Here is an 18037-nt window from a genome sequence, read left to right as displayed (position 1 = left end):
CCAACCGGCACCGCTTCTGACAACAAACCTATCCATTGCGAGTCCAGGTTACACACAAAAGACTAGACCCCACTCCTGCGATTATAAATGCGCAGGATGTAGTGAGATGTGTATTGGAATACTGTGTCGGCCTCCATTGATGAAGGGGCGAGACATGGCAAACACACAGCTGCTGGGTGGAAAACTCAATCCGAGTTTTTTTTCTTTTTGCCAATGCGCCACTGCCACTGTCACCTACCTGCAGCCCCACTTTGGGTCGCCACCCGTAGACTGGCCATTGAGAATCTGCAACTCTCTTTGCGAGATGCACTTATTATTCTAAATCTGGTGCTTAACCCTTTCACTGCCACACTACAGAAGGTTAACCCTTTACTATCACACTACCGACGGTCCCTGGCTCATCTGCCTACGTTGGAATTGCAATGCCGATCGAATATCACCAGGGCCCAGGAGTTCAAAACATTGAATCCCTATTGATTGAAAATTTTAATGAACAGATTGCAGAATGGGTACAGTACTGTACAGCTCAATACACACAATTGTTAAGGGGATGCAGACCAGAGAGACTTTCGTCTTGTTTACATCAGGTTCCCCCATTTTCAATTCATAATGAGTTTAAATGAATGAATACAAATCTGATCCAATCAGATAGGGATTACAAGTTTTGAACTTCTGGGCCCAGGTGGCCCTATTGCCTACCTTTTGAACTCTGATAGAAGGGGAACAGGAGTGTAAATGAATGAACCGGACTATCGAGACTCGCTCTGAGGGGGAGGAGCTCTTCCAAAGCAATCACTAGCAGATCTGCTCGCCTCAAAACCTATAGTGTCCCGTAAACGCATGTAATTACATATAAACGAGTAATCGCGATCGCCGATGGGATCATTGGAATTATTCTTTTTGGATTACCTTCTGGCTAAGGTAAGGACCCCCTATGTCTATTTTACCGAACCTGAAACATGTTTATCTAACGAAACATAAACCAAGCGTTTTGTAACGATCGTATTTTCGATCGTTTCCCCCCCTTGATAATTTTGTGAAGGCACATGTATACATGGTATATACTTTTTGATTTGGGGTTTCAGGGGATCAACCAGAACGGTTTGGGCTTATTGCATATAACGCGTTTCATCTCGCAATCTATGGAAAAAGACTGGATTATCTTGGAAATGGACGATGTTTAGCGTGTAATAAACTACAAACTATTTATTACATGTTGGACTAGAAATAGTGTCTGTCAAATGAGCCACACTATTGTTTCCATAGCTATAATATAGAATATACAATAGCTCCGCAAAGATCATGAAATATCGCGGAAATGGTCATGAAAAGCTGGCGCTAGACAGTGAAGGATGGGGGAAGCTTATGGCATTCAATGTGTTAACACATTGGTCGTCAAAATCGCTTTCCAGCGTTATTGGCCGCCATGCGTTGACCGCCAGGATCGCTGTACAGCGTTTTTTAGATCAATATAAATTGTTTTCGCCATGGCATTCATAATTCATATATACACCCGCGGTGCTGCAGCTGGACCTTAGATGTGACTGCAACGACGGCTCAATACCGCCGCCTGGTGGATGGTCGGGCGAGTTACACTTGCCAACAGGAAGTGCCATCGGTGCATCGATGAAACTCATCCGGCAGTCGCATCTTGTTACGGGACTCCCGACAGACACTATGTATGTACATAATGGATCGCTTTCTAAACGTAATAATCGATATGATTTCGGCATTTATTGCGACATACAAACCGGAAATGGACCTAGGCGATCGGCGTCGTATACTTGGGATCTTTCACCGCCAGTCTCATTGGCCCACGGTAAGAGGAATATAACGTTATTTTCAACCCGATTGTGCGTTTCCTTGTTTGCAAACCATCTGATCAATATATCCACCCAACCTACATAAAGCATATACTGATGATCGGGGAATTATAAACGACACCCCCCCCCCCCCCTTTTCCTCCGCGCATGATGAGGCATAATGTATACCGATCATATACATTTGAGTTTTTTGGTGTAGCGTGTATGGGGGGGAAACGGCAATCGATAATCTATATAATGCGTTTTGGCCTATAACTAGCGTTTTTGGAATTGCAGCAGAAAAGATTAAAAACATTCTAGAAGGTATTAACACAACAATGTATGAATGAAAAAGTATAACGTTCCCACATCCTGAACGATAGATAATCGATGTTGAATGGGCCATAGTAATGTCAATATAGCAATACAATTTAAAAAGTTATAGCCCTGCAAAGAAGGTAAACATCTCCATAGGCTTTCAATGGTGGCAGACTGGGTACTTTGATGAGTACAATGGCTGGCAGTCGATGTGTTAATGCTAGTAAGACTAAATGTATGTTGCTTTCTAAAGCCAAAGATATTGTTTACAGTGACTTGCATGTATCTACTGTGATTCGGTCTGATATTGAGAGTCTCAATGAAATGAATACAACATTTACATTTTAATATCATGTGGCCGTTCTCGCCAGTAAACTGCGGCAAAATATTGGCTTCTTGTATAGGAATAGAGCCAGCTTCCCTATGATTAGCAGAAAGGGCGTTGTTGAAGCAGTTTTTATGTCCTTTGGACTACGGAGTAATTTAAGACATATGGCTGCTTCCACTCTTCTATGTATATCATTCAGCATTTAGATTTATCACTGGTGATAGTTATGGTACTCACCATTGTGTTCTGTATAATGGGGTTGGATGGTCCTCTCTAGCAGAGAGGCAGGCATCTGTTTCTATATAAAGCCATAATTGGAGATTACCCAATTTATCTTACTTGTCTATTGGAGTGGACATCTGGACCCTAGGGCTGGGCAATAAAACGATAACGATAATTATCGTGATATATTTTAACACATTCAGAGCCGGCCGGATATGACCAAATTAGGGCTTGTAGGCCAGCGCTTTAATCAGTGGGAGGACGGGGATATTTGTTAACGCTTAAACTATATCTTAAATTATGGCTATGGGTCTAATACACCCGTCGCTTATCAATGACTTGCTTGCAGTCAACATGTACGAAACAGATTGTTTTTTCATCTGTACATTTCCGTTTTATACCGTTTTGAATGAGTATAGTTTTGTAGATTTCTAGTAATTCCAGAGAAAGACACACGATAATAGGTAATAGCCCATTAGTGGAATACACAAAACACGTTGTCATTTTTCAGCTGATTCATGAATCGTTTTCAAATAAACGCTAGATTATCGATAGTATATGTGTCCTCATGCACGAAGAGAAGCGGGGTCTGAAAAATCGCTTCTCCGTACTTTGGTCGGCGCGAACCTCACACACACGCTCCGATGGCGGAGAAAGGAACATCTGATTACCCCAAGATTCGTAACATGAAGGCCTTACCTCACATCTGATGTCATGCAAAAAGATTAATCCAATTCCTGATCGCCATTCCAAATATCGATCGCGTCCATTGATCCAACATTATAGTCCAAAACACATAATCCACGATGCTCCCAGTCTCCCCAGTTAATGCAATCGTATCCAGCTGCATGCCCGAGAAGTAAAACCTGGACCGGACTTCTTTTTTTGATGCACAGTCCCAGCCAATCCATTCATATGATGTGCAATACCATCCGGGAGACGATAGGCGGCGGTATTTGCCCTTTGCGAGCTCAGACCCATTCCCAATGATAACGTCAGGCTGGATGGATGAAAAATGAATGGATATCGCTAATAAAAGAAATGCCGATTAAAACCCGACTATACTCGTGATTGGCACTCAAGCGATGGCGAGTTTACCCGACTATACTCGTGGTTGGCACTGAATGGGTTAATAAAGCATTACATCACGCGCAGAAGTGGGTTGTGAGAATTAGACCATGCCTACTAGGGGTGGTCGTTAGACCCCCCTAGGCATGGTCTAATTCTCACAACCCACGACTGCACGTGGTGTAATGGCTTTTATACAACTGGCGCATTCATCCAACCTTATTGCTATACAATAAACACATTAATTAAAGATTTATTGAGAACCATTCGCAGAAAAAGTAGTTTAAAAAAAAAATTAAAAGAAGTTGCCTCCATGTGGAAGCAGCTCGGAAGTGCATCTAACTGTTCTCACTGTCTCTCAACTAAGACATCCAACAAACTAACACATCCAACTGTCTTTCAACTAGACATCCAACAAACTAACACATCCAACTTTTCTTTTGTTTTGAACCTACTTTCTATAGAACTTCATTCTTAGATGCTTCTATAGAAAGTAGGTAACGCAAATAAAAAAGTTTTCTTTGCCCTATATAGGGGAAAACAATAAAGTTTTCTTTGCCCTATAAGAGTTTTTTTTTTTTTTTTTTTTAAACCTACTTTCTATAGAAGCAGCTGGGAGGTGTGCTGTTTTAAGTGAGCGTGGATTATTGAATTGATTGATTGATTGCTAATTTTATTACTGTAGTGTCCGCCTTGTTTCCAACTGGTTAAGTTTAGGTACTCTTTCGAAGTCGCTCTCTTTTGAAGTTGGTTAAGGTTAGGGGTGCACCGATATATCGGTGGGGTATGGGCCGATAAGTGCCTTGTTGACTGCCATAGGCCCATCGGCCGATAAGCTCAAATTTGCCGATAAATATCCGTCAATTTGTGTCTCGTCAATCTGGTCCACATGTTCAAAAAAACGTTGAAAAAAGTTTCAGTCAAGCGACTTGCACAAACCTGCCCCCACACACACACGCTACTGCATCAAAGTTACTTATGATTAACAAAGGCATTCGTTTTGTGGCATTAACGTTATATAGTTACACGTTCAATAACATCAGCATATTATATACCCGACCATAGCAAGCATTACTCATTCATATCTCTCACTTCCTTCCTTTGCTCAGAGAGCCCGTACTGAATTGTACCCATTCTGCAATCTGTTAATAAAGTTTTCAATCCGACAAATGTATAGAAAAGCTTTTATTATAACATTCGTTGCAGTAAAATCATTATGCCTCGTTTAGTACTCCTGCGGAGCGTTGGTAGTCTACTTGTGGGCCGCGGGGAGCTAACTTTATTAGCTACAGTAAGTTTGTTGTGGTTCGCTCGCGTGTGTAAATCAATGGCGGACTTCCCGGAAGTAAAAAACGAATACGCGCTTGCCGATTGGTGGTAAGAACAGCAGGAGGTGGGGCACAATCGACTGTCAATCAAAATTGTTCTGTTGTACCTGACAAACTCATATCAGATTATGGAGATATTACTGGAGAACATGGAGCTTTGTTTGAGAGAGATACAGTGAGTGCTGTCTCTTAAACTCTTAAAACTCATAAAATGTTTAGTCTTTTTAGTCAAGTTAGTCTGTTAGGTTAATCATGAGCATTATAAAATATATAAAAAACACACATGGCATGATGGAATACCATAAACATATTTCTTGATGTTTCCTTTTTTAAGTAAGTAAAGAGGCCTATGTTCATATCGGTGAGCACAATTTTTAACACAAAAAGAGAGACGTGTAGCCTATTTATTTATTTAATATTTTATTTATTCATTTTATTATTATTATTTTATTTGTTGCCATGCCTAAAATAATAGTCAAGCATAGGGCTAAAACATTTTCATAAACAATAATATCATTTTTTGTTATATGGTTGTAATAAAAGCTTTTCTATACATTTGTCTGATTGATTGAAAACTTTATTAACAGATTGCAGAATGGGTACAATACAGTACAGCGCAATACAACAACAGTGCTAAGACTGGAGGATGAAGACCAGAAAAAGACTTTCGGCTTTTTTACATAAGGGTCCTCCATTTTCAATTCATCAAAACATTTAGAGACATACAAATATACAGTAGTTTCATAAAAAAAAATATCCTTTTTTTAATATTAAATTTGTTTTTGTGCCACAAGTATCGGTATCGGCCGATTTGTGTTAGTTGAACTATCGGTATCGGCCACAAATGTTCATATCGGTGCATCCCTAGTTAAGGTTAGAGTTTGGAATCAGGGCTGGTGGTCTATTGCCCTGTTCTAAAGACAAACTCTAACCGTAACCAACTTCGAAAGAGAGCGACTTCGAAAGAGTGCCTACTGCCTAAACTTAACCAGTTGGAAACCAGGCGCACAGTAATAAAATTAGCAATCAATCAATTCAATTATCCACGCTCACTTAAAACGGCACACCTCCCAGCTGCTTCTATAGAAAGTAGGTAAATTTTTCTTTTTATAATAATAATAATTTGCAATTAATCAATCAATCAATTTGCGCAATTTTTATTTTGTTCCACAATGACCCATCAATTACATCATCCAACATTGTTTAAGAAACTAACACATTCGCCGTGACAGAATCGTTTTTCATTTAGTCTTTGTCCCTATCACCATATCCTTTCGTAACGTTTACTGTCTGCCATCTTGCTTGCATTTCTAAAAACTCGCACAGCGGAGTGATAGTAATTCGGTTGTGGGCGGGTCCTGGGACCAAGAGCGTGGGGTTATTACAAATACCCATGTGTAACTTGACTGTTTCAGCCAATCAGAATCGAGAAATTTGCATGCCGTTGTTCGTTGTATAATAATCGATAATAAAAATAACATCGATAATAAATTATTTTTTAATTTGTATTGTGACCTGCAACAGGACAGCTTTGTCTTTCTTGCCTGCAACTTAAAGTAATGGCTTTGCTTGTCCAAATGACAATACTGACCAAATACTGGCTGTAACAAAATCTTATGTTTGCATTTATTGTATATTTATTGTATTTATCATGTATTTATTATGTATGTATGCTTGACCTCATTGAAAATGAGGGCTTGCCCTCAATGAATTTTCAAGTTTGAAATAAAGATTTAATGTAAATGTAAAGATTTCATTAATTAATAGTTGTACTGAAGTCAGGATGATATACACACACACACGGACGCATACATTCAACCACCTACATCAACAACCAAAAATCTTGGAGATGTGTATTGTGTGTTTGTTTTATGAGTGCATGCTTGTGTGTTTTTTATGCATGCATGCTTTTGTGATTGTATGTTTATGTGTGCATACTTGTGTGATTATGTGTTATGTATGTGTGTGTGTGTGTGATGGCACTCGCATGTGAAAAAAGGTGCATGTTTGCTCTGGATGAGTTTACTACTTAGACATGTGCGTCTGTCTGTAGGCTATATTTTGTGTTGTGCGTCTGAAGCTAACTTGACTGCTGAGCTGTTTGTGTTTAGATGTGGCTGTAGTGCACCCAGTGCCAGGCTGTCTCAGTATCATTCTGCTTCAGACGGAGAGAGAGAGAGAGAGCAGTTGATGCAGGTTAATCACAGCAGAAAGGCCAACTCTCATCACTATGGAGAGAGGGAGGCTTACCAGTGATGTGGAAGTCTGCCATGGCAGCCAGGGACTGAGGCATGCTGGGAGTTGGAGTTGTTTATGACAAACATGATATTTGTCTGACTAGAACAGAAAGTCAAGTTAGACCGCGCTCTCAATAATTGACACTGGGTGCTGCAATCCCGAAGATTTAAGTAGAAAAAAAGCAGGAAGCCGGACCAGCACTCTCAGGTTTCGACAATTTTTAATCGCAGCCGAATACAACAGACATGTTTCGGAACAGGTGTTCCTTCTTCAGTGTTAATGGCTAGCAATATTAGTTTGAAAAGATGGTGGCTATATACAAGGTGGGCAGGAAGTGACATCAATACAGGTATGCCTGGGATTGCTGGTCAACTTTGACCCTAGGAAGGACATTATAATGTGAAGTCAATGTGAAAAATTACAAAAATTACCAGAAACAAAATAAACCATCTTCACCATAGCTAATAGGGCTAAATAAATGAGCCCATTGCAATATTTGCAAACTAAAATTATCTTAAGATAAGAGAAGGAAAAACAGGAGGAAAACATTTCTTCATTCGTAAAAACAATGATAATAATAATAATAATAATAATAATAATAATGTAATCATAATAATGATGGTAAGTCACTTATTATAGAAAACAGGTTAACACGTTCTCTTCATTCATTCCCCTTGGTTCAATGCAATTGAACAAATGGATATAATAACATTCGCGTTGCAATAGCAGCTTATGCCTGTCTCCCCCTCTAGAGGGCCTGTTGACTAGCTCGAGTCCCATATATTTCAGATCGTTGACGGCATGATTGCATTTAGAAAAATTTCGAGCTACAGATGACTTGACATCTAGATTTCTGACTGAACATTTGTGTTCACTGATTCTAGATTTAAACGCTCTAGTTGTTTTACCCACATAAGAAAAATTGCACGGACATTTCAACTGACTAGAACAGGACTTCTCTTGATGGCCCAGGTGTTGAGTTGCTTCAGCAACAAAAAACACTCAACGATAATTAGGGACTGTATGAGACGGGCTTGTATTTCATAGAGCTGATTCTTTTTTGTCTATTTAGAGTTTGATCTCTTGGACAGAATTGCGGTGTTGTGAATTGTCTTCTGCATACTTCATCAGTTGCAGCATGCATTTCAAGTAAAAATCTGGTCCATTTTCTGGCGTATACTGTCACTCATATCAGCCAGGCTGCTGACTTAATATTTGTATTTGTTTCTGAAATACATTTTAATGGTTGCACAAGCGAGCGGTTGTACCAAGGACGAGCAGATAAATCATTCTTTACCTGCTTTTAAATATGACACCAAATATGGTTGATGGAGACGGAGGGCAAATGGGTCCCACCCATACAGTGGAAAACATTCCAGCGCTCTGCATTGACTTTGTATTGTGTGGCAGTGCCTCCTTGTCATTTAGGTCAGCACACGTCAGAGAAATACCTAAAATATACTGTGGTGGGTAGGGGTGGGACGATACATCGATCCAGATCGATCTATTATCAATTATCAAATAGGATCGATGCAACGTAAAAAGATCGATTCATATTGCGATACTCTTATTTTGAAAATCCCCTGGTGAGCATATCCGCCCGGCCGCAACAACAACCGTAGCTCAGCGTGTGTAGACGTTACAGTATAGCTCCAGAGTCCGCCTATTTTGCGACCCGAAATAAGTGCCTGTTGTTTTTTTTCCACAACGGGTCAAATTCATCTAACATGCTTTGCATCCTCGCCATTCCTAAATGTCCACGTCGCGTTAAAGACCGCTCTCAAAGAGCACCTACAGGAGGCTGCAATTCGAAACTGGCCCCTGTAAATGTCCAAACCCCCTCCAATATAAAGTTTCTTCCCCCTCAAATGTATATACTCTCTTTTAGAAACTCTGTCTCTTAAACAGTAGTGGTGGGGGGAAATATCCCTACAGTATAGTATCGCGATACTTTACGTGGCGATACTGTATCGATACAAGGACGCCAAGTATCGATATTTATTATTATTATTTCTTGTATTTTTTTTTTGTATAAGGAAGTTGCATTGTTCATTTCAATACCTGTAATAGTACAGTAGTCCACAAACGCACACACACGTATGCATTCAGTTAGGTTGGAATATGACTGTAACTGTAATACAGTTTGTCAGGTACATGCAACACAGATTACAGTGTTGACATCCGTCTGCTTGAGAAAATCCCATTTGCTGCAATAAAAATTATTGAAGTGAGATGAACAGACTGAAAACTTTATTTTATTAGATAAAACATGTTTATTAGATAAAACATCTATACAAAGATAGCGGACTCCGCCCTTATTTCTTGACACTGTCTGCTACGCCATGCCACCGAGAGTCCAAGTGCAGAGCAGTTTCTTTTTACACAGCCTGTTCAAGGTGGGAATGTTACGCCAGTATTCTGCAATGTCGTTCTGTATAAAAGGTACAAACACAGAATTTGGTGGGCATCGTTTTTTCAGCATTACGCCGACAACAGAGGTAGTCACATTGCCAAATCGATGCCTGTGTGAAAGGGACAGCCGGCATGCCGGGACAAGAGTGGACGTTTTGAGGATGTTATGTGTGCAGAAACGGTTGCTTGCACGAATCTGCCTTTCTACGCATCAATAGGTTGTATACGATGCACAGTGACTTTGCTTGCGTTTTGAACAGTGGTATAAATGTGCCGGCTAGAAGAAGCTCCTCAACACTCGGTTCACCTGCCATTATTGTTTAGAAAGCTGCCTGGTGCGACACATGTTACACGTCACACTAGACGCTGTTGTGTTACACATCACGTAAATGCAGCAGAATCAAGAAATAATTTAAATCCATCTCCATAAATACACAAATTAAAAGTGTCACACTTTTGCTAATGAAGTGAGTGAATATGTAACGCCCACTTGTGCAGACAGGAAGTGTTGTAACTTGTCAGATGTTGTCAGGCTATTTTGAGACTTGGTGTTAATAGTGATTTTTGCTGTGTAGCTAATGACTACTGAATGAGGAGAGTAGTTCTGCCCAAGTGGTGTGACTGGTGAGAGGTGATAATGTGGAGCTGTGCAGCAGTAAAATAAAGGGATGTGTGAAGCTTGTTCAGATAATGAAAGTCCTGGGCGTCTCCAGCACTGTCTAGTTAGCTGGAACCAACCAACTAGTAACAAAACTTATACGTGTATCATATGGAAACGCAGCACTTTGTACAAGATCTCTCATTATCACATTCTCCCTCAAGATCTCTCATCATCACATTCTCCCTCAAGATCTCTCATTATCACATTCTCCCTCAAGATCTCTCATTATCACATTCTCCCTCAAGATCTCATTATCACATTCTCCCTCAAGATCTCTCATTATCACATTCTCCCTCAAGATCTCTCTCACTCTCACATTCTCCCTCAAGATCTTTCTCATTATCACATTCTCCCTCAAGATCTCTTTCATTATCACATTCTCCCTCAAGATCTCATTATCACATTCTCCCTCAAGATCTCTCATTATCACATTCTCCCTCAAGATCTCTCACTATCACATTCTCCCTCAAGATCTCTCATTATCACATTCTCCCTCAAGATCTCTCACTATCACATTCTCCCTCAAGATCTCTCACTATCATTCTCCCTCCCTCTCTGTCTCCAGCAGACATTCATCACATGCTCAGTACAATGGAGAGGATGTAGTGTTTCTTCTCAAGTCGTCTAAACGCATTCCGTAACGTCTTCCTCCCTCCCTCCCCAGTCATGGCAGACTGTCCCCACACGATCGGTGTGGAGTTCGGCACGAGGATAATCGAGGTGAGTGGCCAGAAGATCAAGCTGCAGATCTGGGACACGGCGGGCCAGGAGCGCTTCAGGGCCGTCACCCGCTCCTACTACCGCGGAGCCGCAGGGGCACTCATGGTCTACGACATCACCAGGTACACATCCACACATCATTATTACATATATAGAGCATTTGATTACTGACCGAGGTTCAATATGCTTTTGAGGACTCTTAAGCCCGATTGCCCGGTACCGGGCCAAGTTTATTTCATGTCACAAATAGATCAAAAACGGCAGTCAAAGTGTATATTTTACGTTTGTCTGCATTGTATAGACTGTACATATATTGTATATATGTATATTGAACATTTTTGTTTTGTTTACACTTGTTTACGTACTTGACTTTCTATTTTATACTTATATTATATTATTTTATACTATCTTGTTATTTTATCTAGCACACTCAGGAGCAAAACAGAAAGAAGCATTTCATGCAAAAGTGTTCTGTATTTCTGTATGACAACTAATAAAGAGACTTGAAAACTTGATATATATTTATGATATAAAGTATAATATTGTGATTATTATTACAGATATTGCAATTGTGATATGATTCACAATATCACAGCGAATGGTATTTATTTGTATCATAATTTCAATTTAAATATTCAAAAATAAATTTTTTCTGTGGCACCACAATATATTTAAAGGGACATTTGTGAGGAGGATATGTGGTGATTGGACATAAAACTGAATGGCGTGTTCCGTGTCCTAAGAGCTCAGCTCTTGATGTTGTAATTTGTATATTTCACCAGGTAATATTGTGATTTGTATATTTCACCAGGTACTATTGTGATTTTGTATATTAATTGTGCAGCTCTAATACACTTGCATGTACAGGGTCACAACTCAACATCAAGGCTGTTGTGGTGGATGATGATGTTACCATATGGTTCATTCATATGAAGTACAGTACACACACACACAGTTAATCTTTTCATCTCAGTCTGGCCGCAGGCTTTCCTCCACAGAGTGTGTTTAGTACAATTCATAGATGCATATAGTAGAGAGAGAAGCGGAGGAAACGGCATCTGATAAGCCACCGTTCAATCTACCCACATATTGTGTCCCTTAAAGGCCCAATCCGTAATACAACATGAACCTACATAATACGTAGGTATTTGTTGTATTTCTGAGTCTGTAAGAGTTGTTGACTTTGGTAATCTTAATAAACATTGGAGTTAAACATCTTTATTGTGATTTTACCGCAGGTTAAGAAAGTTCCAAGGACCTTGTTTACCACAGTGTTTGTGAACATAATGTCACACATCCATATTATGGTTACAGTCCCGGATTGTGGCTTTAACAACCATGGCCAGTGTTTCCTGTGGCCTGCCTCCCTCCCTCCCTCTTGCCCAAACTCTGAGATGGTATCAGTGGTCTGTTAAATAAACACGGCTGCACATGTGGAATGTCTGTCCATTCCACGCCCATAGCTGCTATTGAAGCCTGCAGCCTCACAGAAACATTACTTTGACTCTAACAGTGTCCGTGTGTATGTGCTTAGGCCTAGTTTGGTCACACTTTCTGGTTTCATTAAAGAAATACTCCAACATTTTTGGAAATGCACTTACTTGCCATCTTCCCCCATAGTCAGACGAGAATACTGATATCGGTTTCATTTCTGTGCATTGGTTTTGGAGTTGTTGGAAGTTGTATTTCTTCACTTTTGACGGAGCTCTGCTACTGCCTCCATTCCTTGTGATAAGCTTGTGATAATATAATAAATAAATTGTGTTGTCACTAATATACATTGATGTCTGTACCAAAGCCTGCAGTCTAAATAAGTCCATACTGCTTATCATGCCCTCAGTCTGTCTGTCAGAGCACAGGCAGTCATTGAAGTGTGTTTTGAATATGGATATGACTACTCCATACCATAGTAAATCACTTGCTTATTATTGACATTTCATGAATAATCAAATGGCAGTGGGCAGACGTTTTAGCACAGCCTCTCAGTGCCCTGTACACTGACCTCACTGAGTTTCTTAGATGGCTTCATCTTAGTATTGTTTGAATGCGGATGGAGAGCTTCTGGGTTGAAAGACAAAGGACAGTAGTATTAGGGATGCTTGTCTCATGTTATGATTCGATACACGATATGGGGTTCACGATTCGGTACAACCCACATTTATTGCATACAAAATACGATTTATTGAATGTTGATAATATATATAGAGAATAGCAGGACCGTTGAGCCAGAAATGGGATGTCCTAATAAAGACGGGTGCATGGTGGTGAGTCTGCCAGAGACGGCACAAGAGCATCGTCTGTCCTCACTGTGTGGGTTACTGTCCTCCCAGTGACGACGTGCGCGCTGCCCCCCTCTCAGGCCACGGCGCCCCTTTTGATCCTTCCTCTGTTTTGTTCCTCGCCAGTCGTCATGGTAACCCCTGTTTTTCTCTCTTCTGTGTGTGTGTTGCACAGGAGAAGCACATACAACCACCTCAGTAGCTGGTTGACAGACGCCAGAAATCTCACCAATCCCAATACTGTGAGTATAATCAGTACTATATACCAATCCCAATACTGGGAGTATAATCTGTATATAGTATACCAATCCCAATACTGTGAGTATAATCAGTATATACCAATATTATGAGTTATCAGTATATACCAATCTCAATACTATGAGTATAATCAATACATAGTATATTAATTGTAATATTGAGTATATCAGTATATACCTTTCAAACCGCTGTTATTCCATCCTGTTTGTCACTGTTACTGTGTTTTTAACCCCACCTCCACCACCTCAATCTCATCCTCTATCACTTCTCTCTCTCCCTGTCACTTTTAAAAACATATAAATATTTTGTATTTATTTTTACTGTGCATGTCTTTCTTTTTCTTCTCCTGGCTCTTCATCAGTCCTCTTTCTTTTCAAGTCTGTCACTTGTCATCTGTTGTCCCTCATGTCTCCTGCCTGGTCCCTGACTCTGCCCTGAGTTTATTTGAAGCCCCCCTCCCCCCGGTCCATTCCTTAAATTGGATTGCATTGGTAAATATGATTAGCTCTTAAATCACACAGCTCTCATTTGCAGATCCTCCGTGGAGCTGTGTTGTTTCCGGGCCACCGTTCCTCAAAGTCATTCACGTCACAACGTTACTGGCCCCTAATTTCCTGTTGTAAACAGAATAAGGGGAAACAAATTATATGAGGCTGTTTTTGTGACCTGTGTGTGTTTCTGTGTATGACTCAGCTTAATCTGTTGAGGGAAACTAACGGGCTGTTTGCTGCACTGACATCATTTATGTGGTCTGTTGCTCAATAGAATTTCTCACTGACGGCAAGAGAATGTGAGAGCAGTTATGATATGCGTTTTTAAATGTTTACATTTATTTTTCCACTGTCTTGTTTAGCGGCAGGTTGATATATCGATGCAGTGTAGCGTTGTGACGATTTTATTTTATTTTGTGCTATTTTATTCAAGGATGGCAATACTTGTCACATAACGATATGGTATCAGGAGCTTTCCGCTCAGTCCAGCCCAAGTCTGATTATTATCCTGCATCTACCGGTACTTCACTGGCTGTGAGTCTGAGGCCTGGAGGGTGAATTACACTCAGTGAGAGAGAGAGAGAGGATTAACTCTTAACCTGTCTTTCTCTCGCTCTCTGTCTCTCTCTCTCTCCCTCCCCTCCCCTCAGGTGATCATACTCATAGGGAACAAAGCCGACCTGGAAGCCCAGAGGGATGTCACATACGAGGAGGCTAAGCAGTTTGCAGAGGAAAACGGTGAGGGAGAAGAGAGAGAATGCCCCTCCCTAGTTAGAACACTTGTTCATATTAGATAGAAGAATAAGACTTGGGACAAAATATGAATCGAAATCCAGTGCAAATTAACTTGGGAGTGATTTGATTATGAAGATCCACATGAGCTGCTACACATGGCAGCAGCTCCATGACATGAAAAAGAAACATGTATACATCCTTGCAAATATTATACGTAAGGCAGAATCCAAAACCCCCTCCATCCAACCCACTGCCCTCAACCAACACAGCTTTCACCTAAAATGAAAGCATTTAGTGTTCTAGATTTGGTGTTCTAGTGTTTGACTTCATCTTGTGTCTGCATCCTGTCCTTACAGGTCTGCTATTCCTGGAAGCCAGTGCAAAAACGTAAGTTGGCTTGTCGTCGGGGTAATTTCACTGCAGAATGGAAACGTACTTGAATTCCTGGTGAAGCTCATAGTAGTTCTTCTAACCTGGTTTTGTTCGTCTGGTTTCTCTTCGTGTGTGTGTGTCCAGGGGCGAGAACGTGGAGGATGCCTTCCTGGAGGCCGCTAAGAAGATCTACCAGAACATCCAGGACGGAAGCCTGGACCTGAACGCGGCTGAGTCGGGGGTCCAGCACAAGCCCTCAGCCCCCCAGGGTGGCCGGCTAACCAGCGAACCACAGCCTCAGAGGGAAGGCTGTGGCTGCTAATGACAGAGCAACCCCCATCACCCCCCCCCCTCTCTCCCTCCCTCTCCTTCCAACCCTCTGCACTTCCACCACCCTCCTCTATCCATCTTCCTTGTTTCCATGCGGTCCACCCAACCACCCCCCCTACTGCACCAAAGGGGGGTCTGCATGAGCGTGGGGCCATAGACGGAAGGAGTGAGTGAGGGATGGATGGATGCCAACCAGGGCTGGGCTGTGTGGACTACATCCCTTCCCTCATCCTCTCCCCCTCCCTCTATTAATCTATCACTCCTCCCGCACTCCCTCCCTCATGTCCTCTCTGCGCATTTTCCATCATTCACGCCCCCCCCCCCCCCCTCTCCTCCTTCGTCTGTCGGTCTAGTTTGTCCTTCGCGGGATCCCAGACATCCTCCACCACCAGTCATCACCAGAAGACACATTAGACGGGTGTAAATGTTCATAACAATAAACCCAGAAGAAATGCCGTTTTTTTTAACTGTTTGGTTTTATAGCTCTATACTACTACATCATCACCAGTACAACTTATCTTGATTTCTCAGCCCCCACTGCCCCACCCTTCCCCTACCATTCCCACTGTCACTCCTGCATGGTTCATGGAGCTAGCATGCTTTTAATTTAACTGAAGAGGAAAGGAGTGTGATTATTACTGCTCTCCCTCGCGGACGGCTCCGCTCTGTTCCAGTCCAGGGATTGGTGTAGTGAAGGCAACGATGTGTGTGTGTGTGTGAGAGTCTGAGTCCTGACATGAGAGCTTTTTTTGCCGCTCCGTAGAAACACGAGTTGCTGCTTCCGGAGTAACAACCACATGTTGTCAGGAGAGACAAGAGCCCAGAGAGAGAGAGACCAGAAATTCCTGTTGAGGGGTCTCTTTTCCACTTTAATGTCGCAGGAAAGAGTGTTGGGTTTTTTCCAGATGGAGTAGATGTGTGTGTGTGTGTGTACGAATGCGGTTAGAGGTTTGGGCAGGAATTCTAAAGTTAAAATGACACTTTAAAAAGAAAAAAATGTTTGCTCCTGTTTTGATTTTTCCTTAAATGGAAGGAGTCCTCTAGATCAGTTTCATAATTGCACCAACTACCCCCCTCCCAGAGCCACCACTCCCCAATCATACAATTTGTCTGTCCTTACCAGCATTTTTCTTTGTTGTTTGTTGCCTTATTGTTATGATTAATGTTAATATTATTACTATTACTGTTTAATCTTTTGTTTGTTTATTGTTTGGGGGGGGGGCTGCGCTTGATCTACATACTGCTGTGGGACTCACCCCCCTGTCAAATAAACCAACCCTTTTACAACACTTGTACTTTTTGTCAACGCACACAAATGGAACTATGTAACACATGAGGAAGGTGCCTCACCGCGGGGTGAAGACGCCCGCACGAATGCTGATCCAGTATGAGCTCATACTGCTATGCCCACGTCTTGACCGTTTAAAATAAATCAATCACTGAGATCAGCGTTCTCAGGGTTAACTTCACCCCTTGATGGGGGCAGATTTTATTAGGCTCGTCTGTCCTCTGTCCCCATAGATGTATAGTATAATACCAAGCAGCATGCACCACACAAACACTCACCCCCCCCTTGAAGAGAAAAAAGGGACGGTTTTGTTAACCAGATTCCCTTCTCCAAGCTAAATTTTGTTTTTTTCCTGTACCATAACGAGTGATCTCCCCCGATTGGGCAGCTGTAAATATTGCTTCTTTAACTGTTGATGACTACGCTACTTGCAGGATAGACTTCTGCTGGCTCCCTTAGAAAACCTGTACAGTTGATGTGCTTGTGGGTTGCCTGTAATTCATGCTTGGGAAAATTCTGTAACATAGTTTCTATGAGTAAATATGTAATGGACAGACACCGCCCCCCTCCTCTGTACATTAGTGCAACCTGGTGATTTTCTTTCTATTCTGTCACACATGTTTCTCCTTAGTCTTCTTCAGGTAGAGGCAGGGGGAAGGGAGTGGTTTGTGGTGCAAACTAGTACTTTTGTCTTGCAAGCTTTGTCGATCCCTCTAGGTGGAGTGGAGAATGTGGCTTTTTTTTTTTTTTTTTTTTCATGTATTTGTTATCCACCATCATGTCACAGCTCCCCCACAGGGGAGGAGACCGGCATTGCAGTCTTAATTTTGGGGGAGTAGAGATTGGTTTGTCAGTTGGTGGGAGGGGCTAGAGATGGGTCCTCCTTTTGCCGTGTCCTGCCTCTTTGCTGTCTTGAGTGACCACTTTCTGCTTTTGTCTGTCCACAAGTTAAAAGAAAGGAAAAAAAAAGTACATATGTATAAATTTTGAAGGAGCTGTGCTAACATTTAAATGCGTTCTTGCGTGTATAATATGATTTTAAAATGTTGACATTTTGATTTTAATAAATGACAAAATGCTCTAGACAGGAAAAAAATACATTATACATAACCTGTGGTATTGTTTGTCGTTCTTTTGTCATGCAGCATCATGTACTTGAGGTTTCACACTAGAATCGATAAACCTAC

At 41.4% G+C, this 18037-nt stretch overlaps 1 protein-coding gene across 1 annotated transcript in view; it reads left to right on the top strand.

Annotated features, from left to right (window-relative positions):
- rab14l (RAB14, member RAS oncogene family, like) overlaps positions 1-17960 on the top strand; it is a 47774-nt gene extending 29814 nt beyond the window's left edge. Inside the window, exons 4-8 of the mRNA XM_084325300.1 lie at positions 11042-11219; positions 13552-13618; positions 14776-14863; positions 15217-15247; positions 15377-17960. Coding sequence (XP_084181426.1) covers positions 11042-11219; positions 13552-13618; positions 14776-14863; positions 15217-15247; positions 15377-15554 — 542 coding nt within the window. The 3' untranslated portion in view covers positions 15555-17960. The remainder of the gene's footprint in view (positions 1-11041; positions 11220-13551; positions 13619-14775; positions 14864-15216; positions 15248-15376) is intronic.
- The last annotated feature ends 77 nt before the right edge of the window (positions 17961-18037 follow it).

The sequence above is a fragment of the Notolepis coatsorum genome, assembly GCF_963971535.1.
Source record: "Notolepis coatsorum genome assembly, chromosome: 11".
Taxonomy (NCBI): Eukaryota; Metazoa; Chordata; class Actinopteri; order Aulopiformes; family Paralepididae; genus Notolepis; species Notolepis coatsorum.
Note: the sequence above shows the minus strand (reverse complement) of the source record. Positions and strands in the feature narration are given on the sequence as shown.